Source organism: Drosophila persimilis, unplaced genomic scaffold (genome assembly GCF_003286085.1).
Source record: "Drosophila persimilis strain 14011-0111.01,24,50 unplaced genomic scaffold, DperRS2 tig00000606-arrow-arrow-pilon, whole genome shotgun sequence".
Classification (NCBI taxonomy): domain Eukaryota; kingdom Metazoa; phylum Arthropoda; class Insecta; order Diptera; family Drosophilidae; genus Drosophila; species Drosophila persimilis.
Genome location: NW_020825324.1, coordinates 1,749,655 through 1,776,920, shown reverse-complemented (window position 1 = coordinate 1,776,920; position 27,266 = coordinate 1,749,655). Strand labels below are relative to the sequence as shown.

At 45.1% G+C, this 27,266-nt stretch overlaps 4 protein-coding genes across 5 annotated transcripts; 3 read left to right on the top strand and 1 right to left on the bottom strand.

Annotated features, from left to right (window-relative positions):
- Positions 1–628: 628 nt before the first annotated feature.
- LOC6597282 (copper-transporting ATPase 1) lies at positions 629–10,377 on the top strand. Its single transcript, XM_002022533.2, has 4 exons — positions 629–2,024; positions 6,958–8,204; positions 8,267–9,055; positions 9,117–10,377. Exons 1-4 carry the CDS (start codon positions 1,022–1,024, stop codon positions 9,891–9,893), a joined length of 3,816 nt encoding a protein of 1,271 aa, XP_002022569.2. The 5' UTR covers positions 629–1,021; the 3' UTR covers positions 9,894–10,377.
- A 4,086-nt stretch (positions 10,378–14,463) lies between these two features.
- On the top strand, positions 14,464–15,798 carry LOC6597281 (L-asparaginase). The gene is made up of 4 exons (XM_026990680.1): positions 14,464–14,550; positions 14,614–14,828; positions 14,894–15,640; positions 15,694–15,798. Exons 1-4 carry the CDS (start codon positions 14,469–14,471, stop codon positions 15,730–15,732), a joined length of 1,083 nt encoding a protein of 360 aa, XP_026846481.1. The 5' UTR covers positions 14,464–14,468; the 3' UTR covers positions 15,733–15,798.
- Positions 15,799–17,374: 1,576 nt separating this feature from the next.
- On the top strand, positions 17,375–20,749 carry LOC6597280 (nardilysin). The gene is made up of 4 exons (XM_026990731.1): positions 17,375–17,529; positions 17,600–19,165; positions 19,247–19,531; positions 19,591–20,749. Exons 1-4 carry the CDS (start codon positions 17,408–17,410, stop codon positions 20,747–20,749), a joined length of 3,132 nt encoding a protein of 1,043 aa, XP_026846532.1. The 5' UTR covers positions 17,375–17,407.
- A 695-nt stretch (positions 20,750–21,444) lies between these two features.
- On the bottom strand, positions 21,445–27,225 carry LOC6597279 (gastrula zinc finger protein XlCGF8.2DB). 2 transcript variants are annotated; one of them, XM_002022530.2, is made up of 6 exons: positions 26,579–27,225; positions 25,087–25,425; positions 23,577–23,709; positions 23,326–23,510; positions 22,673–23,252; positions 21,445–22,603 (listed from the first exon to the last, which is right to left on the bottom strand). In XM_002022530.2, exons 1-6 carry the CDS (start codon positions 26,615–26,617, stop codon positions 22,347–22,349), a joined length of 1,533 nt encoding a protein of 510 aa, XP_002022566.1. In that variant the 5' UTR covers positions 26,618–27,225; the 3' UTR covers positions 21,445–22,346. The 2 variants fall into 2 exon arrangements, with proteins under 2 accessions (XP_002022566.1, XP_026846493.1); XM_026990692.1 differs by lacking the exons at positions 25,087–25,425; positions 26,579–27,225 and adding an exon at positions 23,895–24,075 and having other exon boundaries at positions 21,446–22,603.
- Between the last annotated feature and the right edge of the window lie 41 nt (positions 27,226–27,266).

Genomic DNA, 27,266 nt, shown 5'->3' with positions numbered 1-27,266 from the left:
ATTTTTTAATTTTTTTTACAAACAAACGAAAATTGCTGCGACAACAAGAAAGACCGCCAAACAGTGTGACCAGTGGTGGTACGCGCAGAACGATTAGCCCATTGTCGACCAGTGTGTATATGAATACCCTCCACGCAAATTATGAATCTTGAAGAATTTCAGCGCAGTTCAGGTGAAAGATGCCGTGGTAATTTTGTTGAGTAAAGCTGAAGGAAGAATTAATACTACTATTATTGCTGTTTACCTCACCTTTTTATTCTGTTTAAATAAAGGGGGCTTTTATCGATATATTTGAGGTATTTCTGAGGCTCAGACGGTCACACTGCTGCTCTCTCCTGTGACGAAAAAATGAGTCGTACTTGGGAATGGGCTATAAAAAGGGTATCGACAACAGGCAAAAACAGCCAAAGTAAAGTGCATGGTTCGTACGAACCTCACCTCCCGTGTGAGGACAACATACCTTGAAGTCGAATTGACAAGGTATATTGGTCAACGGAGGTGGATGTCACCTTACATGCGACTGCATTTTCTGGGCTGTTTCGCCAGTTGTCCATACCCTCTTTTTCCTTCCATTATGTAGTAAATATGTAGTAACCGTGTAGGGATTATTATAGACTATAGTCTTCTTTGGTGCCGCGCGAACAAACGGGACCGAGAAGCAACAGCACCAGCTGGTCGCGCTAATTGGAAAATTAAACATGCCTAATAAAAACAAATACTCGAGAATTTTTTGGTGTTTCGTGTGAAGTTTGACAAATTGATAAGTGAGTGTCCAGACGGGAGTTGTACGCAAATTCGCTTTGGTCATCAGCTCGGACACAGACACACACACGCGCAGAGTTTTGTAACAATAGAAGAGTGTCCGCGATAGAGAGTCTGGTCTGTGGGCTGTAAGAGAGAGTCCCGCAATAATTACACACACACAGGCAAAATCAGTCGTGCTGAAGTAGATCCTCCTCCCCCGCTCGGGCAAAGTGAAACAAAAGAAATTTCCAAATAAATTTGGAAATGCGAATGCGAAATGAATGACGAGGAGAACGCCAGTAATGTGCCCAGCGCCGCCCAGGCGCAGAGTACGGAACCAGAGTTGACCAGCCATGCGACTCCCTCCCGTATCCGCCTACCCATTGTGGGCATGACATGCCAGTCCTGCGTGCGGAACATACAGGATAACATTGGCAAACGGCCGGGAGTGCTCGTGGCTCGGGTGGTGCTTGAGGAGCATGCCGGCTATTTTGACTACGACGCCAGCCTCATCGACCCGCCGCAGATAGCCGAAGCCATCGACGATATGGGCTTTGAGTGCAGCTACAGCACGGCCCTTACCAATATCCGGGTGGTGGGCATGACCTGTCAGTCGTGTGTGCGGAATATCGAGGGGAATATTGGGACCAAACCAGGCATCCAGCACATCGAGGTGCAGCTGGCGGCCAAGAATGCCCGCGTCCAGTATGATCCCGGCCAGCTGACGCCCGACCAAATAGCCGAACTCATCGATGACATGGGCTTTGAGGCGAGTGTGACGACGGCAGCCACGGGGGGCAGCGATAGTCGGGTGTCAACCACCAGTCCCGCTTCCTCGCCGAGGCAATCACCCCGCAAAGAGATGATGCCGGAGAAGAAGCCCACACAGAATGGCACGGCCACAGCGATACCCGTAGAGCAGGAGGCGCTCACAAAGTGTTTCCTTCACATACGCGGCATGACCTGCGCCAGCTGTGTGGCGGCCATCGAGAAGCATTGCCGGAAGATTTACGGCCTGGACAGCATCCTGGTGGCCCTGCTGGCCGCCAAGGCGGAGGTCAAGTTCAATGCAAATGTCCTAACGGCGGAGAACATTGCCAAGTCCATCACGGAGCTGGGCTTCCCCACCGAGCTCATCAACGAGCCAAACAACGGGGAGGCGGAGGTGGAGCTAGAGATTGGTGGCATGACCTGTGCCTCGTGCGTCAACAAGATCGAGAGCCATGTGCTCAAGGTGCGGGGAGTGACGGCTGCCTCGGTAACGCTGATGACGAAACGCGGTAAGTTTAATCACAACGTTTAATCCAACAAATACACAAACACACATGCATACGTCATGAGGGATGTGTGTGTGGGTGGGGGGGAGGTGCTGCGTTCCAGTGCGTGTCCACAAGTGCAATTGATCCATTGAGCCTCGATTATACAACAATAAAACCGAGTAGCACCCTCGATGTAGAGCACCTGGCACGCCACCAACAGCCGGGCCACCTGTTGCGTCTTCCTCCCCTCCACCCCCCAACCACCCAATACGAACAGCTGGCAGAATTTTTGTTTGTTTTGTGGCAGCAGCCGCTGGTTCCCACATAACCTCTTTGCCGCGGGACAGACAGCGGCAATCGAACACTGAAATCAGAGCTCTGCCATTAATTGTTTATTGTAAATTACATGGAATTGTTTTGTTTGTTTTCGATTGCAAATGCGTTTTGTTTAAGCGAAAATACATACGTATGTACAAACAAACCCAAGGTGTCATGGTTGCAGGGTGGGGTATTAATTACCCCTCTGCTCTCTCTCCTGCCCAAAGTCTGAAATGAGAGGCGCTCTCTGGCCTGGCAACCTAACACTAAACCGCCTAGAACGAATCCAGATTAAGGTATTGACAAGTATGTGTGCTCAAGTGTGTGTGTGTGTGTGTGTACAGCTATTTGGGTTAGTGAATGCTTGACAGAGTGCGTTTGACAAAAAGAGAGGGCAGCGGGAGCAGCAAAGCAGCCCAGCGATTATCTCACGAGTGAGTGAGAGAAAGGAACAGCAGTCGGAGAGAGAGCTATCAAGCGAGAGCGGATGACTGATTGCATTGAGAGGAGAATGGGTGGGGAGTGAGCGGGACAGTACATTATAACGCAATTAAATAGGATCAAAAAACGATTAAAATTGTTGTTGTTCATTACAAGCCAACAACAAAGCGTATGGCGTGTGTGTGGAGTGGAGTGGAGAGTGTGTTCTTTGTTCCTTTTACTCGTGATTTGGCAATCGAGTTATTGAAAGTTAAAAGAGCCCCGCGCCGCCACGCCCAGCGTCAGACCCCGCGTCAGCGACAACACACGCCAGCGCATAAGCCTTGAAATCAAAAGCCCAACTTTTGCCCGACACAAAGGCAAATAAAAACAACAAAAACAAAACGAAAAAGTGAAAGAGTCTCAAGCATCGTACAGCAGCGGGCAAAATAATTGGCAGCACTTAAGAGTTTTATCCCAAAAACAACCCCAATACATATGTATATATGCACTTAAAGTAAAAGTAAAACCCGAAAGGATGACCACAAAGTCTTTGATATCCCAGCAGATCGATCCACTGTAGGCTATAAATATTATTAATACTATTATTTTGACCCCCACTGTGCGCAACAGTTGCTCTCGAAGTAAAAATAATCGCTCCATCGTCTGGCGAGAAAGAGAGGAGCCTTCTCTTTCTCTTCCGCCCCCCACCTCCTGCCCCTGTAGCTCTTGTTGCTGTTCAGATGCGTGACCACGAAATGAAGCCATTTCCAACATCACTTCCAAACTCCACTTCCATTTGTTCCAGTTCCATTCACCTTCACTCTGATTAACAGCGTTTTTGGAGTCTGTCTCTCTCTCTCTCTGTCTTGGACTTGCAGATTTCTGCTCGATTATGCAATGGCTTTGACAAACTTGGTGTTTGATCCACACATCGATTTCAAATTCTTGTTGCCCCCTTGAAATCCGCTTTGCGTACGTGCGGCGGTGACAAAAAAGAAAAATAATAATAATTTAAAAATAAAAGTAGAGCTTATGTATAGTCGCGTAGAGCAAAAGCAAAATATAATTACGATTGCAATATATGTAACTGGTTTCCATTCGCATGCCTTTTGCGCGCGTAGCGTAGCAGTTGTGGAGCCTCGTCTCCTCTCCTCTCCACTCCCTTTAAGTTTTCAATCTTTTTGCTCACTTTCGTTTGAAGCGGAGTAAAGAAGTAAAAGGGCTAGAAAGAGAAAGAGCGAAAACGAATTATGGAACCGTTAATGGTTAACGGCCTATCCCACACTCACACACTCTTGCGGAGAGCATTTAAGGAAGTCAATCTCTCTCTCTCTTTCAATAGTTTCAACATGGTCTCACTCTCACTGCTCTTGGGTCGTATTACATATGTATGTCTGTATGTTACATATGTATATGCGTTCTAGAGCGTACTTCGGGGTCTTCCAGGATGTTTCTTTCTATAGATATACATAAATCACTCTCTGGCAAATGATCTCATGGGCATAAAGAAAATCCAAACAAATGTTTCTATGTAGAGGTTCTGAGAGAACCTAAAAATAGGATAAACATTTCGCATGATTTTCAGATGCTTTTCACAATGTGTTACAGAGATAGAAACCATCGCTTTTAAACTATCCTTTGGTTATAATAATTCTTTGAAGTTGTAGCATCCCAATGTGGTCCAATCTCTATTCCAAATTGAAGCAGAACTAATCATACTTATATAATTAGAATCGTGTTTAGCGCAAACTGGAAATGTTGTTTAGTTCTCTCTGTTGGGCTTGTTTGCTATTTGTTTCGGTTAGTGTTCCACTTTAACTTGCACTTATTTTACTTTCTGCTTGTTTTCCATCCACTCTGACAGTTCGGTAGTCGGAATTGGGCTTGTGAATTGTTGGGTACAACATATGTTTTGCTGGCGATGCTTATCAGATGGGGCGAGGAGTCGCGGTATCGATAAGGGATGACGACGCTGTTGCTTGGAAACGGGCCGGAGCAGGGGCAAGCAACTTGAATTGAAAATGTTCCAAAATTGTATCAACAAATCGCAGGCGATAAGATGCGAAAATACTTAAACAAACACCCACCCACAAACACACAAACACACACACACACACAGATACGAACATGGAACTGTAATCTAGAGCCTGTTCCCTGCCGGGATTGACATCGGGGTGGGCGATCGGCAACGGAATTTTGGCCTTTGGAAGATTGATCGATGATCATTATCGATGATAATTAGCATTAATTGTCATTCTTCTAATGGAGATAGCAAACACTATAATATCCGTCCAATCGTTCTACGATTTTTGCACACGACCCCCTTTCGTCTGTCTGGGGATCTCTGATTGACCTGCTAATTGAACGATAACGAAGTTATTTCCTATATGTAGTATCTAATATGATTCATGGATATTGTATTATTTTTCACAATATAAATAAAAGAATTAAAATCCTTGCTGGAATTCTATAACTATATTTGACCCATGCTTGACTTGTGATAAAGATTTCATAAGTATACTCTTAGAAAGTTCTAAGAATTCGAAACTAATCGAAGGCTATCGGTATATTCCTTGGATATTGTCAATATTTTAGCCTGGGCTTCAATATCGAATGCATTTAACATTCGTATTCGCGAAATGCTTTACAGGATATTAATAATTATCGATTATAATCATAATCCGAGTCGTAGATAATCGAGAGAATAGATATCCCATGAAGAAACGTTTAACGATGATTATTTCTAGTCAAGAACAAATCTAGTGAATATCGATAATTATCGATTATAATCCGCGGTGCACTAATATTAATAGATTAATATGTACATATATGTTGCACAGAAATTCAAACACTTCTTCTCAGGGGAATACCTGCACATGAACATATCTCATTTGATTTACTGAGACAACGAAACAAAATTATTCGAATGACAAATTTGCTAGGGAAACGGGGAACTACTCGGATTCGTATTCGCATTCATTACGGAACTACAGAGCAGATGGCCAAAGAGATTCGCAATTTCAATTTTATTGCGCTCTGGAAACATTTTAATTATCGACAGCAGCAAAATACAAGCAAGCAAAGCACTGCTGCTGCTGCAGTCAGCCAAGGTTGACAAGGTTGAAATTTTATCTTATCGATGGCAGCTACAATTACAACAGCAACCTACCGATGTATTCCACGAACGGAAAGCGGGCCATGGAGGAGCTTCTGGGCTTTGGAGTGGCTTTCGCTCCGATGCCAGCCACATGACGATGCATACGACAAGTCCCCACCAGAAACAATCTGGCTAGCCATCCCGATCTCAGATCGAACCGGTTAGGCTCTAAGCATGCTCCAGTTTCCAGTTGGAGACTTGGCACTAGGCCATTCCTCAGATTAAACCCCAGTCTAGCACACAGGCGTGTCCATAAAATAGATAACAGCAGCCAGTGCCTCTGATTCTCTGATGAAATTCTAATACTACATGCATATATGTATATATATATGTACATATAGTACGTATGTATAATCGTTTCTGGAAATTATAGTTGCCGTTTGCATAAGATAAGGAACAATAACTAGTGAAAACTATTTAGTTAGTTTAAATACACCCCTTGAATAAATAGGGGAGATTGTATGTAGAGAGTCAATGTGTAGAGATTAATTTTCACAATTCCAATTTCACGGGTGTGACTGTGCTTACTTTTATGTCTGGGACTGTGTGGTAATCGAATGTGCGAGCATGCCAGTTTGTATGCCCATCACTGTGGCGCAAAGACAGGCAACGGATATTAACGGAGATTTAATTCAAGATTTTAGGCCGGCACAAATTTGATGACCGCTAGTGTTATCTGGAGGGTCATGAAGAATGCCCTGAAGACCACCACTGTAGCTGAATTATTTTATAAAAAATAAAAACAGAATATCCCTCTGATTTTTTGAACGCATTGCCATAAAGTGTTTTTTTTTTAAATATATTTTTTTACTATTTTGTATTCTATTATTTTAAAGTTTTGGTTTTTTTTTTGTACTAAGATTATGATAGTGTAATTCTTGTGTACATTTTTGAAAAATATTAAGCTCATTTTTTTGCATATCCACTTTTTGTGACCATGACTGTCAGCAGTAGATAAACAACTGTTTACAGTTTTATTGCCGCCACTGCAGCTGGACACTATTTCGCCCACTATTGTACTCTCTCTCTCTCTCTCTTTGTGTCTTCCGCTAACAGGCAAATTCCGCTACAGCACCGAGGAGACGGGGCCGCGGAGCATCTGCGAGGCGATCGAGGGACTCGGGTTCGAGGCCAAGCTGCTGACGGGCCGCGACAAGATGGCCCACAACTATCTGGAGCACAAGGAGGAGATACGCAAGTGGCGGAACGCGTTCCTCGTCTCGCTGATCTTCGGGGGCCCCTGCATGGTGGCGATGATCTACTTCATGCTGGAGATGAACGAAAAGGGTCACGCGAATATGTGCTGCCTGGTGCCGGGCCTCTCGATGGAGAACCTGGTGATGTTCCTGCTCTCAACGCCGGTGCAGTTCTTCGGTGGCTTTCACTTCTATGTGCAGTCGTACAGGGCCATCAAGCATGGCACCACCAACATGGATGTCCTCATCTCGATGGTCACCACCATCTCGTATGTGTATTCGGTGGCGGTGGTCATTGCCGCCGTCCTCCTGGAGCAGAACAGCTCTCCACTCACGTTCTTTGACACGCCGCCAATGCTGCTGATCTTCATCTCGCTGGGACGGTGGCTGGAGCACATTGCAAAGGGCAAAACATCGGAGGCACTGTCCAAGCTGCTCTCCCTGAAAGCCGCCGATGCCCTGCTGGTGGAGATATCTCCGGACTTTGACATTATCAGCGAGAAGGTAATCTCCGTGGACTATGTGCAGCGGGGGGACATCCTGAAGGTGATTCCCGGCGCCAAGGTCCCAGTCGATGGCAAGGTTCTCTATGGCCATTCGACCTGCGACGAGTCCCTCATCACGGGGGAATCCATGCCGGTGGCTAAGCGCAAGGGGGCTGTTGTCATCGGTGGCTCCATCAACCAGAACGGTGTACTCCTGGTCGAGGCCACGCACACGGGAGAGAACACCACGCTCGCCCAAATCGTGCGCCTCGTGGAGGAGGCGCAAACGAGCAAGGCGCCCATTCAGCAGCTGGCGGATCGCATTGCCGGGTACTTTGTGCCCTTTGTGGTGGTGGTGTCCAGCATAACGTTGATCGTCTGGATTGTCATTGGATTTGCGAACCCCGATCTGGTGCCCGTCGCCATGGAGCACAAGATGCACATGGACCGGAACACGATAATCGTTAGCTATGCCTTCAAGTGTGCGCTGAGTGTCCTGGCCATTGCCTGTCCCTGCGCGTTAGGCCTGGCCACACCGACAGCCGTTATGGTGGCCACTGGCACAGGAGCCATCAATGGCATTCTGGTGAAGGGTGCCACTGCATTGGAGAATGCACACAAGGTACGCTTTTCTAGGGGATTCCCTAGTTTCCCGGTTTCTAAATCATTTCCCGCTCTTTTCAGGTGAAAACCGTCGTGTTCGACAAGACGGGAACTATCACCCATGGCACACCGATGACCAGCAAGGTCACCCTCTTCGTGCCGCCCCAAGTGTGCAGCCTGGCCCGTGCCTTGACCATTGTGGGAGCTGCCGAACAGAACAGCGAACATCCCATTGCCTCGGCCATTGTTCTCTTTGCCAAGGACATGCTCAACGTGGGACCGGCTGCTGCCGCCCAGCAGGGCGGAAATTTCGGCAAGAGTTCACATTTCCAGGCAGTGCCGGGATGCGGCATTCGCGTGAGCGTCTCCAACTACGAGCAGACACTGCGACAGGCCTGCAATGCAGAGCGGATCATCAACTATGAGAATCTGTACCGACAGCATCCACAGAGCTCCATCAATGTGGAGAATGGGGCCACTGTGGAGCATCTGATGCCACAGCGGGATGTGCGCAAGTCCATGGAAGTGGCGCAACAGCAGCTGCTGGCACTCGAGGGCGTTGTCGGCGAGGAGCAGCCGAAGCTGATCGACGGGCCGGAGATACGAGTGCTGATTGGCAATCGCGAGTGGATGCAGCGAAATGCCATCGAAGTGCCGCTGGAGATCTGCGACTGTATGACGCACGAGGAGCGCAAAGGCCACACGGCGGTGCTGTGCGCCCTGAACGGGCAGTTGGTGTGCATGTTCGCCGTCTCGGATATGGTCAAGCCGGAGGCACACTTGGCCGTGTACACGCTCAAGCGGATGGGCATCGATGTGGTCCTGCTGACGGGCGACAACAAGAACACGGCAGCGAGCATAGCAAGAGAAGTACGATCCTACCATTAAGCGTTTCCCTGAATCCTAAGTCATTTACCTTTTTCCCCCACAGGTTGGCATTCGGACAGTGTATGCGGAGGTGCTGCCATCCCATAAGGTGGCCAAAATCCAAAGGATCCAGCAGCACGGCATACGCGTGGCCATGGTCGGGGATGGTGTGAACGACAGCCCGGCACTGGCGCAGGCCGATGTGGGCATCACGATAGCTGCGGGCACAGATGTTGCTGCCGAGGCCTCGGACATTGTCCTGATGCGCAACGATCTGCTGGATGTGGTCGCCTGTCTGGATCTCTCGCGGTGCACAGTGCGTCGCATACGATATAACTTTTTCTTTGCCAGCATGTACAATCTGTTGGGCATACCGCTGGCCAGCGGACTGTTTGCCCCATATGGTTTCACCCTGCTGCCGTGGATGGCCTCGGTGGCAATGGCCGCCAGTTCGGTGAGCGTTGTGTGCTCCTCTCTGCTGCTGAAGATGTATCGCAAGCCGACGGCCAAGACACTGCGCACGGCCGAGTATGAGGCGCATCTGGCCGCCGAGCGGGCGCGTCGCAATGGCTCCTCATCGGAGTCGGAGCTGGACAACCTGTCGCTGCATCGGGGCCTCGACGATCTGCCCGAAGTCGGTGGCAAGCGGCTGGCCTTCAAGCGTTCAAACACTTCGCTCATTTCGAGGATCTTTATGCAGGGAAACGGTGGCATTGGCAGTCACGCGTCGACGGACAAGCATGAGGAGGGACTCCTCGATCCCGAGGACCAGTACGACGGACGCGCCAAAATCGTGAAGAGCCGATACCTGAGCGACAGCACAGAGCTTCAAAAGCTGTGAATTGTACACCCACACAGGCCACAGGACAAAACAAATTTGCAGTGTAATCATTTTTGTAAAGTAAAAACGAAAAAACGAGACATAATACATATGTATATATGGTATATACAACGTATATAGAGTATATAGAGCATATGCATGCAATAATACATGGTTATTGAATTCTTGTATTTACGACAGACTCCATCGAACTCACATCCTATCATCCCTTGGCCTCCCTCATCATTATAATGTTTATATATCCTTCGCTTTTTTTTTTTGTTTTTGTTTATTTTCTCTCCCCGTAATTATTATATGCAAGCATAAGGCCTTCTTTTTTTTTATATATCGTAAGTTATATTGTACTATTTTTAAGTTCATTTGAACAAAGGAAGGGTCGAAAGGCACGAGAAAGAGACATCAAAGACATGAACGATTGTTACTTATTGTTAATTTGCACGATCATTAAACCATTAATTAATTAAATAAATAAATATAAATCAAACACAACAGAAATGGAAAGCATATTCGATAGGGTTTTGGTGGAACATTCTGGATCCAAGAGTAAAAGCGTATCCTTTTTCCTACCGCTAACCCGAGAGCGAAGCATAACTCTCCTGGAAATACTAATGGCATATTCTTTGGACATTTCAAACTCTGAAAAGAACCAAGCGGAAGAGGCGCCCAGTGAACGGAGCATTCTTCTTAGATCCAAAATCATCCGATATCATTAAACATTACTGTTTCTATAGCATACATCCCCAATTTGAATAGGAGAAAACATTCTCCTGGCAGCCAACGTGTACGCCACAATTTTTTTCTAAAGCCTTTTGAGGTTAGGGAGCAGTTCACCCACAGAAAACCGTACCTCTTTGTGACACAGACACGGCGTAAGTTTTTTTATTGCATTCTCCGGACCGATATTCGGGCGGGAGCATCTTTGTTCGGCCCCGTGGCCCCGAAAAACACAGAGAGCAAAGACTTACTACAGCATACAGGTTCAATAGATGAAAGTTGAACCTTTATTTTATTTCTTTGGCAAAGTTGTTTCGTCTATAGAGTGGTTTATTGTGTTGGGTATGACACGTTCACTCCGGAGTAGGAAAATTTGCTGGATCAGTCATCTCTACATTGATGACTTGGCCGTTTTGCATACCCAGCCCCCCGGGTGTGTCCGCTGCCTTGATGATATGCCCATTGTAGATGAAGCGCATGCCATCCATGGTGACATTCCCGCGCAGAGTAGCAGCGCGCATAAGTTGGAAGAACTCGGTAGTTTTGTCAGTAATTAAATGACCAAGCTCAACATTATCAGTGACTACTTTCAAAATAATACGTTCTTGGTTCGACATCTTGTTTTAATTTTCAATTCCAATTTCTAGAAGAAAAACGTGAGCATTTTGTTGGGATTGCCGTTGCGCATGCTCTTCTAAGTGTTTTGCCACTTACTTTGCTATCAATGACACAAAAAAATGTATGCTCCTTCCTCAAAGCGTTGCGTTTTTTCTTTTGTGAAAAATCCAAGCAGGACGAACTTTAAGATGGCGACGTTTGGCTTCGATTTCTGGCACTGGGCACTGGCTTTTGCGAGTATCGAGTGCAACCGTGTGGACCCGACTGTTAGATATTCAGATAGATATCGCCTGAGCCGACTTTTATCCGACTAATTTATTGTCTTCCCTAAATAGGCCTGCTAAGTCAATAGATAAAGTACTACCACTAACCATACAGTATATACATAGATGTGCCAGCTCATACAACGAAAGTGTCACACACTGGCTTGCGTGATCAATACCCCAGAGTGACGTCATCATGAGAGAGAGAGCGCAGAGAGAACATCTTTGCATGTGTTAGTACACACGCAATATGTTTCGACAAAAATATGTGATTGTATGCTTTTTCAGATTTTTTGAACTCTCTCAGGTCTGGTTCTGTTTTGCCACCAGCATGTTTTAGTGTATGGGTGCACATGCATTCTCACGTACTTTGCGTGTGTGTGTTTAGTATTGCTGGCCGCTAGAACTGAAATTTGAGTTTGGTTCTTGTTTCGGGTCTTTCGATGGACTGACCTACCGCCACAAAATAAATGAAGAATGGGCAGGGGGTGGGGGTATGGTACACTAGGGCGCGGGAAATGAAATAAAAGCTGTTATTTGTTTGATTTATACCACAAAATATAAAATATTACAATAATATAATTACACATTTATTTCCTTATTTCAAACAGGATTATTATAAATTATAAAAATTATGCAAACGCCGTCGGTTCTCGACTATATACAATAATATAATTGCACATTTATTTCCTTATCTTAAGCAGGATGATTATAAATTATACAAATTTTGCGTCGGTTCTAGACTTTTTTGTTTATTATAACTAAAACAATGATGTATCTAAATATACAATATAAGAAAATATAGATACACTCCCCGACACTTGAATACGACATACTAAAATGTACACTTTAGGCACCAATATTTCCGGCACAAGCCATAGAAAACGGTGAATTTGAATTTTCCTCAAATCTCTATTCAATTTAGCATAAATTAAAAAAAAAATAATAGCAATATTCATCAAAGTAGATTGAGAAAAAAAATTTAATTGACATAACTCAAATTTCCGCTCCCAAAAAATGCGACACTTGAATACGACATTCACATTGAAAAATTTTTTATTTTGGATGTGGTCGCGACCGGACATTGAATAAATTCTCAAAAATCAATTAGGGTGTCCTTATTACGAGAAAAAAATGTGGGTTATGGTAAGTCCTTTTCAAAGGACGAAAGCTCCACAATAAAAGCCTCGAAGGAAGTAGGTCCATCAATAATGAAAATAAGTGATGAAATTGGTAAAACTAGGTGTGTTCTGAGTGATTTCATAAAGAACGGGTCAAATTATGGCAAAAACATAAAAAACCGAACCAAAATTGCTACTTCCGAGACCTCTATGAGATCTCATCTGCGAGCCGCATCTAAAAAACACGACTAAAACTCGATTTAAAAATCTAAAACTGTACTTTAAGCTAGTGCTAAAATAATAAAACATGTTTTTTCGAAGACTCCACACCATAAGGGACTGTAATTAATAAAAAACCCCTCAACTTTGTTGCATATTTGATAAACTCGACTTAATGAAAAATCAACTGGTCCACGCCGTTTTAGGATCTTGCTCACCACAGAATAATAGCGCTCACACTGCTGTGAAAACTATCCAATTGTAATTCTTCTTTACTCCTCACTTCCTTTACTTCCTTGAGTCCTTATAAATATAAAAAAGAAACCCTTATGACCCTTCAAATTAAAATTTTTGTCCCTTTGAAAATGCTATATAGCGACAGTCTCTACTCCACGCCTATTCATATGCAAAAGTACGGGAGTATTCTAAGTTTTCGTCCGTTGACTGAGGTTTTTTATTAATTACAGTCCCTTATGGTGTGGAGTCTTCGAAAAAACATGTTTTATTATTTTAGCACTAGCTTAAAGTACAGTTTTAGATTTTTAAATCGAGTTTTAGTCGTGTTTTTTAGATGCGGCTCGCAGATGAGATCTCATAGAGGTCTCGGAAGTAGCAATTTTGGTTCGGTTTTTTATGTTTTTGCCATAATTTGACCCGTTCTTTATGAAATCACTCAGAACACACCTAGTTTTACCAATTTCATCACTTATTTTCATTATTGATGGACCTACTTCCTTCGAGGCTTTTATTGTGGAGCTTTCGTCCTTTGAAAAGGACTTACCATAACCCACATTTTTTTCTCGTAATAAGGACACCCTAATTGATTTTTGAGAATTTATTCAATGTCCGGTCGCGACCACATCCAAAATAAAAAATTTTTCAATGTGAATGTCGTATTCAAGTGTCGCATTTTTTGGGAGCGGAAATTTGAGTTATGTCAATTAAATTTTTTTTCTCAATCTACTTTGATGAATATTGCTATTATTTTTTTTTTAATTTATGCTAAATTGAATAGAGATTTGAGGAAAATTCAAATTCACCGTTTTCTATGGCTTGTGCCGGAAATATTGGTGCCTAAAGTGTACATTTTAGTATGTCGTATTCAAGTGTCGGGGAGTGTATATACTTAAATAAATATGCACATACTATATACATAAATGGAATTGGTTTTACATATATGTATTTCAAATCAATTGTCAATCGCGCGCTTTCCGACGGGAATCTGCAAAGTACAAATTTAGATGCCGGTGGCGTCCATACACTAAAACATGCTGGTGGCAAAACAGAACCAGACCTGAAGAGTTCAAAAAATCTGAAAAAGCATACAATCACATGCAAAGATGTTCTCTCTGCGCTCTCTCTCTCATGATGACGTCACTCTGGGGTATGGATAGCGCAAGCCGGTGTGTGACACTTTCGTATAACCACTAACCATACAGTATATAGATGTGCCAGTTCATACAACGATCAATACCCCAGAGTGACTGTATGGTTAGTGGTTTCGATTAGGTACGAATCTACATGAAATAATTTACGGGGAAGGACAGAATTTTTTATTTTTTTTATTTTATGGGTAGCAGGTCTATTAGGTTGAAAAGATAGGTTCAGTGCTTGTTTGCAACGCTTTCTGATCGGTACAAATGTCGAAGTGTCTAAATTTTAAAAGAGTCCTTGTCATCTATACTGGTGGCACCATTGGGATGACTCCCAACGACAATGGTGGTAAGAGGCCTCCAAGTGCATACGGATAGCTCCAGTTCAGTGTTGTGTTTTTGAATCTTTTAGTATTAGTGCCAGAACCGAAAGCTTTTGAAAGGTTCATCCGGAAGGATGTCAGTCTGCATGACCCCAGCCTACAGGTCCCAGACGGCTTCCTGGCGCTGCCCCTGGTAAAAGGTCAGGCAGTACGGGTTATCTACCAATTCATAGAGTACGATCCATTGCTGGACTCCAGTAATATGGCCGGGAAAGATTGGAAACGCATAGCCCAAGATATTGGTGTATGTATTACAAATAAATTTAAATGAAATACATATATGCATCTCACAGAAATCGCTAACTCCAGAGGACGTACGATTTGTTCGATGGGTTTGTTGTACTCCATGGCACCGATACGCTGGCGTACACCTCCTCTGCCCTGTCGTTTTTCCTAGGAAATTTGGATAAGCCGGTGGTCGTTACCGGGTCAATGATACCCATCTACGAAACACGCACCGATGGCAGGAACAACTTCGTCTCGTCCCTGATCATATCCGGCTGCTATAAAATACCGGAAGTGTGCGTGGTCTTCGCCAACAAGCTGCTTCGTGGCAATCGAACGGTCAAGGTCAATTGCAACTCTCTGGATGCTTTTGATTCTCCCAACGCTCCACTGCTGGGCACGTTTGAAGGTGACATAATTATAAATAATTTCCTGGTACGCCCAGGGCCCGGAGCTAGGCCACTCGCTGTGACAGGCGAATTTCAGATGAATGTGGCCTCCTTGAGAATAACTCCGGATATGTCACTGGATTTGATTCGATCGGCTCTGGCGGAGCCCATTATGGGAGTTGTCCTGGAGTCCTATGGCTCTGGTAATATACCCTCAAACTGGTCCGAGATAACTTCTCTTCTACGGAGTGCCGTTAATCGCGGAGTTATCATCGTCAACTGCACTCAGTGCCTGTCCGGCTCCGTAGCAGCAATCTACGATGCTGGAGCAGTGCTTAGCGATTTGGGCGTTTTATCTGGATCGGACATGACTTCTGAGGCAGCGTATACCAAGCTAGCCTATGTCCTGGGCACTGATTTACCGCACCATAATAAGATTGAGGTAAACTGCAAATGAAAGCAATTCACATAATATAATAAAATTTGTTTTTGTAGCTGATGAAGATGAATTTGCGTGGCGAAATCACGCCATGAATGCGATCATCGCAAACCAAAATTATAAAATATATTATATTTTTTGTAATAAATAAAGGGATTTCCCCCTATTTTCACCATGCACTTTAACGCTGTATGCAATATATGTATTTCATATCAGTTTTCAGAAATAGATTAATATTCGCTCCCAGAGAGCTCACTACGACAAGAGGAGAGCGCAAAGCAAGAAATAGCGAGTGCAAATTATTGAGAGCACGAAGCAGATCGGCGAGAATTTTAGTCCAGTTGCGGAACAAGACGCGGAACGACGCTCAATTTCAGTTTTGTATTTAATCACTTAACAAAAACTGCACAATAATACTTATTACTCAATCGGTGGACATGTGCAGCAAGAAAAATAAATGTCTATCAACTAAGAAATGAATTTGACTCTTGATTATCGTGTTTATCTATATTTGTTTGTTCTCTCCAACCAAAGAATGATGGTAGAACTGTTCTAGGGCCCTTTACCAAGCTACTTTGCTTTTTACCCTTAGGTAGAAGTTGTCCCACTTACGCCACCGAGGGCTCTCAAATATCGACAAGCGCTACGAGATATGTACATATATACATGTGTATATTTTTAACATGTTACGTGACTTTGATGCCCATTAGTGTTTATATGATGAAGTCGGGACTTGGATGAAATGCCGCAACTATAGCCATATACATAAATAACCATAATCTATAGCCACAGGCAACTTGCAGGCCTTCTGCCCAATGCCCAACGCCAGCCAATGAAAGTGTTTAGCGTGTGTCTAATTAAAAATGTCATCAACATAGCTTTATAAAAATTAAATGCCTTTTTAAAACGCTCATCAATGAGCATTGCTTTGCATAAATATTGCAAAAATTTGTTTTTCAGTTCCATGAATGCCTTCTAACATACATATGTTTAACTAACAAATCACCCAACCTTGTAGTCTCGCCAATTTTAGCGACTATTTGTCAAGTCAATATGGGATTAGATTAGAACTTTCAATTTAACTGTTAATGAATCATTCAATAAATGCAACTTAAAAGTGTAATCGGTAGCTCGTTAATACCTACAAATCAATATGCCATGTAAAAAATCGAGGAAGAGGAAGAGGAAACAGCATTTTTACAAACCAAATTCGTCGTAGTCGACCTATGAGCAGGCGTCGCCAATTTCCAATTGCTAATTAATAAACCTTCACCACTGTTTCAACACACACACAACCTCTTATGAATTCGAATCAAACGCTCGAACGCTCGATCCAATTTACGGGAAAGTACAAAATTAGTATTTGTTGTTGCATTTCCTTATTTTAGAGTGGCTGTCGAAAGATCAAGTTCAGTGCTAATTTGAGAATTTGATACCCAAAATTAGATCATAGATTTTCGGAATCTAGGGATTTCCCCCTATTCGATACATGAATCCCATCTCTCGTCAGTTTAGGCACTAACCATACAGTATATAGATGTGCCAGTTCATACAACGAAAGTGTCACACACTGGCTCTGCGCTCTCTCTCTCATGATGACGTCACTCTGGGGTATGGATAGCGCAAGCCGGTGTGTGACACTTTCGTTGTATGAACTGGCACATCTATATACTGTATGGTTAGTGGTACTACCATCGATTGTTATGTCAAAAATATAATTTGACTTATATTGTAAATCGGTGAGCATCGGTTTTGAGTACACAAGTAGAAATGGCGGAGAATGTAGACATAGAAAGAGAGAATTTACAAGTGGCAATAGAGCAGGTATTAAGCCATGAAAATCTAGAGACGGACGTTCCAGATCAATCGGAAAACGACAAAAAATCGTACAAGTAAGTGGAAACACATGAGATGGGTAGAGGTACAGAACCTTGTGCATTCCTGATTGAGCCATGATTGCAGGTCCATTTTGCTCCAGAATGGCCTGAAAGCCTTGATCGTTTCGGACCCTGATCCAGTGAGCACGGGGGACTCTGTGGGCTACAAAACGGCCGCCCTTGCCCTGACGGTCGACTGTGGTTCGTTCAAAGATCCGCAGAATTATCGCGGTCTGACGCACGTTTTGGAGCATCTGCTCCACATGGACGGCATCTTCACGTCGCATGTGAAGCAATGTGGGGGCTTCAGCAACGTCAGAGCTGATTGCGAGGAGACGATGTTCTACTTTGAGGTGCCCGAGCTGCACCTAACCTCGACTCTGTTGCACCTGACGGCCCTGCTGATCAAGCAGGATGTCCTAGAGCGCGAGAGGCTGCCGATCATAGCGGATCTGCGGCAAGAGGTCGAGGACTACAAGGCGCAGCGGAATCTGCTGCTGGCCAGCCTGGCCGCCGACAACTATCCGCATGGGCTGTACGACTGGGACAATTTGGCCGAGCTCAAGGAGAAGGATCCCGAGGATGCCCTCGCAGCGATGATCCAACAGCTGCGACGCGACAATTATGCGGCCAATCACATGCACGTATGCCTGCAGGCAAGCCTCTCCCTCAAGGAGCTGGAGCAGATGATCTGCCGCCACTTTGGTGTGATACCAAGCAACGGCATGGCGTCGGTAAATCTTACACGGTTCGATTATCGCACCGCCTTCCGTCCGGAGTTTCACGAGAATGTGTTCTACGTGACTTCCTCGGATGGCGGATGTCGGCTGGACCTGACATGGCTGCTGCCCAGTGTCCGGCAGTATTACCGCAGCAAGCCGGAGGCGTTCCTGGCCTATTTGCTCAGCCAGGAGGGTCCTGGCAGTCTCTGTGTGTACCTGCGGCATCGCCGTTGGTCGGTCCATCTGCTGGCTGGCGTCGATGATAATGGCTTCGATCTCAACTCCATCTATTCGCTGTTCAAGCTGTCGATCCACCTCACCGACGAGGGGTACAAGCACATCGATGGGGTGCTGGCCGCGACCTTTGCCTATATAAAGCTCATCGCTGCCTCGGACGCGGCGGTACTGCGGCCTTTGTATGACAAACAGCAGTTGATTGAGGAGGCCAGATTCCGTTTCCAGACCCATCGTGCGGCCCTCTATAACGTACAGGATCTGGTGCTGTCCAGCAAATATTATCCGGGTAAGGATGTGCTCACCGCCAGGGGCCTCTACTACGAATACAGCGACCAGCACATGTCCGAAATGATTGGATTTGTGAACAAAATGGACTTCAATATGGTGATTACTTCGGGGGATACGTACGTGGGCGACAGCCCCAGCCCCATGCCCGACCAATGGAAGAAATTGTGGCACGAATTCAATCCCATCGAGGAGCTGTGCCTGCCAGAACCCAATGCCTTTGTTGCCGAGGATTTTAGGATATTTTGGCTGGAACTGGGCAAACCGGACCTACCGCCGTGCCCCAAGAGGCTGATGAAGACAAAAATCTGCGAGCTGTGGTATCGTCTGGACGACAAATTCGGGGAGCCCAAGGCCAGTATGTCGTTCTATTTCATTTCGCCGCTGCAGCGTCAGAGTGCCAGGAAGTAAGCGAACACTCCAGCGACCCTCAGCATTGCTTGAACCACCTCAATTCTATCCTATCCGATCCGATCCATCCCCCTCAGAGGTGCCATGTGCTCTTTGTACGTTGAGCTAGTGGAGGTCCATGTACTTGAGCAGCTCTATGCGGCTGCCACTGCGGGCATAAGCTATGGCTTCACTGTCGGGGAAAAGGGTCTTGTGCTCAAGGTGCGGGGCTACAACGAGAAGCTCCATCTGGTGGTGGAGGCCATTGCCCAGGCGATCGTGAGTGTGGCCGACAGTCTCGAGGAGTCCATCCTAAATAACTATCGCGACAATCTCCGGGAGCTCTATTTTTATGAGTTGATCAAGTCGCCGTTACTTTGTAGGTGAGATAAACTGTTTCTTACTCTAGATCTGGAACCGGTATATTCATTTGATTTTTTAGGGACATTCGCGCATGTGTGATTGAGGAGTCTCATTGGCTGACCATCGACAAGTACAAGAGCATCAATGGCATCACTTTGGAGGAATTCAAGGCCTTTGCTCAACGGTTCCCTCAGGAGCTGTACATTCAGGCCCTCATTGAGGGCAACTACACGGAGCTGTCCGCCTGCAGTTTGTTAAATACGGTGATCAGTCGCCTCCAATGTCGGGCCATTTCAGAGCCCCAATTGCTGGAGGACAGTGTGAAGGAATTGCCACAAGGTGGCCACTGCATTCTCTGTAATGCCCTCAACGATCGCGATGCCAACACGGTGATCATGAACTACTATCAAATCGGACCGAATACGATCCGAGTGCAGAGCATCCTCGATCTGATGATGCAAATCCTTGAGGACCCCATCTATGAATATCTGTGCACACAGGAGAAACTGTGCTACGAGGTATACGCCAGAGTACGGCTCTATTATGGCATTGTTGGGTACTCCATTACTGCCTCGTCGCATCAAACGAAAAAGGGAGCCAAGAATTTGGAGCGGGGCATCGATCAATTCCACCACGCGATGCTACAGATCCTCAACAAAATGCGCGACGATGAGTTTTTGCGCTCCAAGGAGAAACTCATTCAGGCGAAGCTCGCCCCTGACGAGAACCTGGCCATGGAATCGGATCGCCATTGGGAGGAGATTATCAATGGGGATTTTCTGTTCGATCGGAATCAACAACAGGCCGATGCCTTGCACAATATCACCAAAGAGGAGATGATTAGCTTCATGGTAGACACGGATGCCGCACATTGTCGCAAACTTTCGATTCAGGTGATTGGAAATCCACCCACCGAATGGGCCTACGACTGGGCTTCGGAAAGAACGAATTACAGCAGCGACGTCTTCCTCGAGACCCATCAGACGCCGAGCTCTGTTTCCGTTTCAGACGATCAATTCGCCGATGGGAGTGAGAATGGGGATGAGAAGTCCACATCATTCAGTTGGGAAGAAAGTCTGTACGAGGATCTGGGCAGTCGACTGAACCTTGTACTTCTCCCCAGAGATGGCGACGATATGCACACCATTGTGGATATTGATGAATTCAAGACGAGCCTCGACACGTACCCACGCAAGTCGATCAGGTTCCAAAATGCCCCGCTTACAGATTTCAAATGAAATGTTATATAACAAAAAAGAGATTTATATATTTATATTTTATATTTAAAAATCCTTCAATTAGAATTGGAATTCAATTGCAAATCAAAAAAAGGCATCTGTTTCCTAGATGAGTACCGGTGTATCTAGATGTTGAGGCACGTGTGCCTCCTTAGGAAAACATTGCAAATGGTTCCTACTGCAAAAAGTGTCTTCAAAAGTGGATGCAGAACGAAGATATATATAATCGTAGCTCTGCAATCAGCACAAGGGGGCGCCATGACGAGCGCTGTTACATTTCTTATGCTTATACTATACGATATGTATTGCTCCCCACACAAGGGAGGGGGCGGAGCGCACCGTTCGTCAAGACTGTTGATGACAGGCTGCAGCCTGACGTAGGTGCGTTTCCAAAAAGTGCGTCATTGCGGAACGATTCAGTGTCTGTTTGTGCGTCAACGTGTTTTCCTTAAAAGGTCAATATACTCCTACGCATCATCGTGACCTCAATGTCGCGGGGGGGGGGGGGGGGGGGGGATCCAAGGGTGTCCCAACAAACTGCAGGCACACATCTACACATTTGCTCTTCTTCATTCAGGTTCTTTTGTTTATTTTAATGTATTTATTAAAAAAAAAAAAATAAAAACACTTAAACTAATGCTTACAACATAAATAGATCCCAAATTTAATCAAATATTGTTTTTTTTTTCTTTTTTTGCATAATTACTATTCATTTTAGGTAATTGGTTTCTGTCTGTGTGTGTGTGTGTGTGTGTTCGTGTTTTTGCATTAAAATTACAATTTAAATGTCAATTCGATTTGTATAGACTGGTTTTCCCCCTGTTCTTTTTCGTGCTTGAAGTCCGTTTTGTCCTGTCTGTTGATCTCCGATGCTGTCAATGCTGCTTGAAAATACCCTTTTGCAGAAGAGGGGGGCGGCCATGAGCCATAAGAACTTTTACAGAGTGAGTTACTAGCACTCAAGGATACACATCCATCTCCCATCTTTATCAAAGAATTACAATTTGCAAAGCCAAATGAAATGGCTATATGGAACTGTGGGGGCAGCGACAATATCTCCGACGACATGTCGTCGGAAAACGTCCTAGCTCTGCGCGGAGATATGTCGTTTGTTAAACGGCGGAGACATTTAAAGCGATATATCTCCGAGCGGGGATATGACGCTTTCAAACGACAAAAGTCCTCCAGAAAGGAGGCAGTTCATGAGCTATGTCTTCGGTATGACACTATGCCGGAACTGTGGCTTAGGACAGATTTCTCTCATCATCTCATTGATTTTACTGCAAAGGGTATTTGAACTTCGGCCTGCCGAAGGTAGGTGGCATTTATGCGATTTTGTTTTTTGTTCCTGTCTTGTGATGCATTTTGGCTTTTCTATTGCTTTGGTTGGGCAGCGGTTGGGAGACAGACACCAAACCGAACCAGCAGCTTGCCGCCGGACTCACAAATCTTGTATCTATGTATCTTTTACATATGGATTGATTTATAGCAAACTGGGGAGGATATGTATTCGGGCTATGGCGCTAGCTACTAGCGGAGTTCAAGCAACTGCGAGGACTGTGCAGGAGGGCTAAGAGAGAGAGAGACTGAACATTATCTACTTGGTGGGTATGAACCGCGCCTTGACCGCCTGGCCCATGGACAGATGTAGATGCTGCTGCTGTTGCTGATGTTGCTGCTGAGCCTGCTGTTGCGCCTGCTGTTGCATGTGCTGGTTGATCTGCTGTTGGATGGAAAGCCCACTGGCACTGCTGATGATATGCTGGCTGTGTAGCGGCTCATTGATCTCAATCTTAATAGCCGTGGCGGCCAAGGTGCCGGTCGTTTTGTTCTTATTTTTCGGCGGTCGTCCACCTACAGAAAAAATAGTAGCAAAGAGAGTCCTTGAGCATGTTGAGATTCTAGCAGGTAACTAATACTTACGCTGCCCCGTCGTGTGCTGCAGAGAAAGCGGCTGGCCGATCATCGCCAGTGGCTGTTGTGGCGACTGCAGCGTTACCGTCTTTTTGGAGCGCTTCGGTGGCGGTAGCTCGTGATGGGAGTGATTTGTGAGCAAATGCTTGGACAGGTGCTGGCGTACGGCGAACGATTCCGTACAGTTGGCCACTGGACAACTGAGATACCGACCCTCGACATGCCGCTGCACATGCTTCTTCAGCAGCGACTCTTGGTTGAAGCTGCTGGGACAGATGTCGCACTTGAACTTGAACTCGTCGTGCATCTTCAGGTGCTGGTCGAGGTGAGCCTGCTGCAGGAACTTCTCGTCGCACTTGCTGCACTCGTAGGGGAAGGCCAGGCCGTGCGATTTCATGTGCGTGTGCAACTGTGACTGCAGCTTAAAGTTCTTATCGGGACAACGCGGACAGAAGTAGCCGCTGACACCGGCATGCGCCTGCAGGTGCTGGTTCAGTGAGGTGACCTGAGTGAACTTCTTGTTGCATACGTTGCAGCAGTATTGTTGCACCTTGTGGTGTGACTTCATGTGATTGTTGAGGTTGGTCACCTGCAGCAATTGAAGGGGTTTTAGAATGGGATTCAAATGCATATGGGATGAGGATATGGATATGGATGCTTACCTGGGCGAAGCTGCGCCCGCATTCGGGCTCATTGCAGACAAAGGGCCGCTCGCCGGTGTGCAGGCGCCGATGATTATTTAGGTTCGTGATCTGTGTGAAGGTCTTGCCACAATCGACGCACTGGTACGGACGATCGTTCGTGTGGATACGTTCATGATTCCGCAGATTGGCCGCCTGGGTGAAGCCTTTGTGTCACAGAAAGAGGAGTCGAATCGGTATTAAGAGTGGTAGGCGGCATAAGACACACTTACCTTTGTTGCAGTATGTGCAAACAAATTTACGCTCCGCCGAGTGGTTCCGTATGTGCGTCATCAGCGAGGATTTGCGCGAGAACGTCTTATTGCAAAGGGGACAGGACCCCTCCTCATTGAATATCAGATCCACCTGTGACGCGGGCAAGAGCGAGAAAGAGAAAAAAAGACGCACATAAGCAGTGAGCAAGTGATTGCGTGGGAGGGGAACACGGGTACGATGGAGTGAGGGTGGGGGGAGTTATAACTGTAAATTTTTGCAAACACTGTTGCACTCCCTCTCACACACACACACCCACACAAACACACAGAACTCACGCTCAACAAGCTGGCGGCCAAAAATATGGACTGCAAGTCCCCGTGCAAATTCAGTTTGTTTATTTCTAATTGTTTTCCCTGTTGCAAGTCTATAATTGTATTTTTTTTTTCTGCTTGATTTTGTGTCGCTGCATGCCACGCATTGCATGCCACACACCCGCACACCGAAAGCGTCAATCGAAAAATGAACTTTTTCCGCCTTAGATTTACACACAGCGCGCACAGAAAACGCTGAGCGTCGACGCTGGCATCGACAGAGCGCAGATATTAATGAAAAAAAGAAGAAAAAAATAACCATATATATATGTGTATAAATATAAATATAAAGGAAAACAAGAAAATGAGCAGCCAAGTGTACAGCAAGTCGAACAGTGAATACCCTCACTATGCGAATGACACTCCACTCGATTGCTCTTGTACTGGCGAGCGGTAATATCTTACAGGGGAACCATTTCATTTAACTGAAACTTCTTACACTCGGATGAAAAAATCCATATTTGAACAAATTACAATTGATAAATGATTTTTTTCACAATATATCTCCATCACGGGAGATGTATTCGTAGAGCATTCGTATGGCGGATATTGCCAAAAAAAAATCTGCAGAGCTCAGTTGCATGGTGGAAAAAGAAAGGCACAAGAACGAGCAAAGAAACGGGGAAAAATAAGAAGTGGGTGAAGAAGAGAAGCAAAAGAAGGAGCCGAAGCGACGAATGTGCAAGCAAATGTACACAAGTATTTCTATATGTATGTATATATGTGTGTACATGTGTGAGGATATTTATGTGCTGCCGCTGATTCTTGTTTGTGTGTGTGTGTGGGAGTAGCATGTGCAGCTATGTGTAAAGAGGAAAGAAAACAACAACGAAAAAACATAATAATAAACAGTCAAGTGCAAGGTGTATCTACGTAAGGTGAGGAATTCCCGCTGTTCTGAGTTACCTATTTTTTTGATCGATCTCTCTCAATATCTTTGTATCAAGCGACGAATAAGGGTATATGGAAAAATATAGTTTACGTTCGGAACGGTATTCGGTCGGAATGCTTCACCTTACATTAATACACCTTGGGCAAGTGCAGTAGGAGTCCCATGTGTGTGTGTGTGTGTGTGTGGTAGGATTACGTTTGTCAACACTGTCACATTCAAAAAGAACCATTTCTATCCGTCTCGCTTTTATCAGCATAAACTTACATCTTCAGAATCGTCCTGCGATTGTAGATTCTCGGAAGAGCTCGATGATTGCATTTGTTGTTGCTGTTGATGCTGCTGCTGCTGGTGTAGCTGCAGCACTGCGACGGCAGCAGCATTACTGCCGTTGGTCAGCTGCTGCGCCACTGCAGCAACGTCGCTATCACTGGACGTCGATGACGATGCGACGGCGGCGGCGGCGGCTGCTGCAACGGCCGCAGATACGGAAACAGCCGATCCGCCTTCTGCCCCCCGCACTGCTTGATGGAAGTTTGAATTGTTTGTCAGCTGTTCGGAGCAGCGTACGCACGTGGGTATGCTATAGCCGGGCACTTGGAATAACTGTAAATTAAAAAAGGAGGGGAGAGAAATAGATGAGTATCCAATTGGACCAAAATGGAAAGTGCGTTTTGGCTTTTTCTTTTCGCTTTGATAAAAACAAAAATGTAATAATCATAATACGTTTTATTTATTGTATCCCTCTCAGCCCACCTAACCAGCCAGGCACCAACACATTTGCTCCCCACCCTACAAAAAATATCAAGCAAGATGATAAACATACGCATACACACATGCACATCGTGCGCTGGCAGCAAAAGTTCAAGGTATAGTAATAAGAAGGTAAGGAATTTCACTAGAGCGTAAACAAATGTTCAGCAGTATAGCGGAACTGCCTCACCTTATATTTAATATACTTTGCGCAAGTAATTTTGTTGCTGTTTTCATTTCATGTTATTTCATTTTCTTTCTTCTTCATTTTGTTATTCTTTTGCTTTTTGTGTTTTGTTTTGACTCTGCCAACGTCGAGAGTGCAGAGGCGTACAACCTGAAATCACTAAAAATGGGGTTTGTTTGGAAGCGGAGCTAGGGGTTTTATGCTGTTGTTGCAACATTTGCTTGATAGCCAGATTCATATTGGATATTGTTTCATACATTTTTTTTGTTACCCCTGTGCCGCTGTCCCTGTATTTCTTTATGTGCGATTGTCGGTGGAAGAGCGCGACGTGTGGGGACAGTGGAACAGAGGTAGGCAGAGAGGTGAAAAGGAGTCAAAGTGAAAAGTAAGCAGGCCAGCGCAGGCAGTGCGCAAGCAAAATGTAAAAATAATATTTTTTCAAGTTGTCGGCTTGAACAACTTTTTTTGTGTCTAAAAATAAATATGTTCGGCAATAGGTTTTTGGGGTCGCATATGTGTATGTATGTATGTATGCAAGTGTGGTATGTACATACATATGTGTGCGAGCGATCAAAATATTTGGCTGTGGATGAGAGACGCATGCGGAAAGCACTGCGCGCGCTTTTCAACCCCCACCCAATGCCCAACCATAAACAGCAGCAAAGCAGTGCCGCAGTAGCAGCGGTTGCCGGCAGAGAAAAAATTCAATTGTTTAAACTCCCCATAAACATTCCCCCACATCTTTGCAAGCAGTGAAAATCAATACTTAAAATTTAATAATTTCTAATTTTACTCTCTTCGCTCCCAGGAAACACTTACCGTTGCTGTTTGAAAGCAGAGTCTACAGATGGTGTCCATGACGCTGCTGCTCCTCCGGCTCTTCCAGCTTGATGGGAAAGGTGTGGGCGGGAGCAGGACAACGTGCAATCACAGATTTGGTTCTCTCACTCTAGCTCTTGCTGCTTTTGTTGTTGCTTTCGTTGCGCGAAGAAGAGGGACAAGGAAGACGTCAACTAAAGTTACCGGCTCGCATTTATTTACTTTACTGTTCTGATATTTGTTTTCTTTCAAAACAAAATTGTTATTGCTTTTAAATTTTCCTCTTAAAAAAAGTGAGTGATCGTTGCGATCCAAGAAATACATATAACTCGATATAACAATAATTCCGTTGTGGGTTTTTTTTTTCATAAAAACAATGGCAAGCTTGCTAGCTGCTCTTCTTATTGCTCTTGCTTTTACTTCTCTCACTTCTTCCCTTTACCGTTGTTTATGATTGCCTTGCACTTGCACATGCCACTGTTTTTGTTGTTGCTTTTGAGTTTGCTCCGTCTTTTTGTTGCTTAATTTGTTTCCTTTTCGGCACAGGGGTTACAATCACAGAAAACAACCAAAAAATAAAAAAAGGCAGCACTCTTATTCCTTTTTTGTATTTTTTTTCATTTACAATTCACGACGAAGTTTGGTCTCCGACGTCGCCGAGCGAACGAACGTTTTTTTTGGGCCCGAT

Bases quoted from the DNA above. Each gene is read 5' to 3' on its own strand.
- LOC6597282 (XM_002022533.2), top strand. From the start codon at position 1,022: ATGAATGACGAGGAGAACGCCAGTAATGTGCCCAGCGCCGCCCAGGCG. The intron at 8,205-8,266 runs GTACGCTTTTCT...CGCTCTTTTCAG, and splicing joins CATTGGAGAATGCACACAAG to GTGAAAACCGTCGTGTTCGA. The intron at 9,056-9,116 runs GTACGATCCTAC...TTTCCCCCACAG, and splicing joins CAGCGAGCATAGCAAGAGAA to GTTGGCATTCGGACAGTGTA.
- LOC6597281 (XM_026990680.1), top strand. From the start codon at position 14,469: ATGTCGAAGTGTCTAAATTTTAAAAGAGTCCTTGTCATCTATACTGGT. The intron at 14,551-14,613 runs GTAAGAGGCCTC...TGAATCTTTTAG, and splicing joins GACTCCCAACGACAATGGTG to TATTAGTGCCAGAACCGAAA. The intron at 15,641-15,693 runs GTAAACTGCAAA...TTGTTTTTGTAG, and splicing joins CGCACCATAATAAGATTGAG to CTGATGAAGATGAATTTGCG.
- LOC6597280 (XM_026990731.1), top strand. From the start codon at position 17,408: ATGGCGGAGAATGTAGACATAGAAAGAGAGAATTTACAAGTGGCAATA. The intron at 19,166-19,246 runs GTAAGCGAACAC...CATCCCCCTCAG, and splicing joins CAGCGTCAGAGTGCCAGGAA to AGGTGCCATGTGCTCTTTGT. The intron at 19,532-19,590 runs GTGAGATAAACT...TTGATTTTTTAG, and splicing joins AAGTCGCCGTTACTTTGTAG to GGACATTCGCGCATGTGTGA.
- LOC6597279 (XM_002022530.2), bottom strand. From the start codon at position 26,617: ATGGACACCATCTGTAGACTCTGCTTTCAAACAGCAACG. The intron at 25,426-26,578 runs GTAAGTGTTTCC...TTTAATTTACAG, and splicing joins TCTGCTTTCAAACAGCAACG to TTATTCCAAGTGCCCGGCTA. The intron at 23,511-23,576 runs GTAAGTGTGTCT...TGTGACACAAAG, and splicing joins TTGCACATACTGCAACAAAG to GCTTCACCCAGGCGGCCAAT.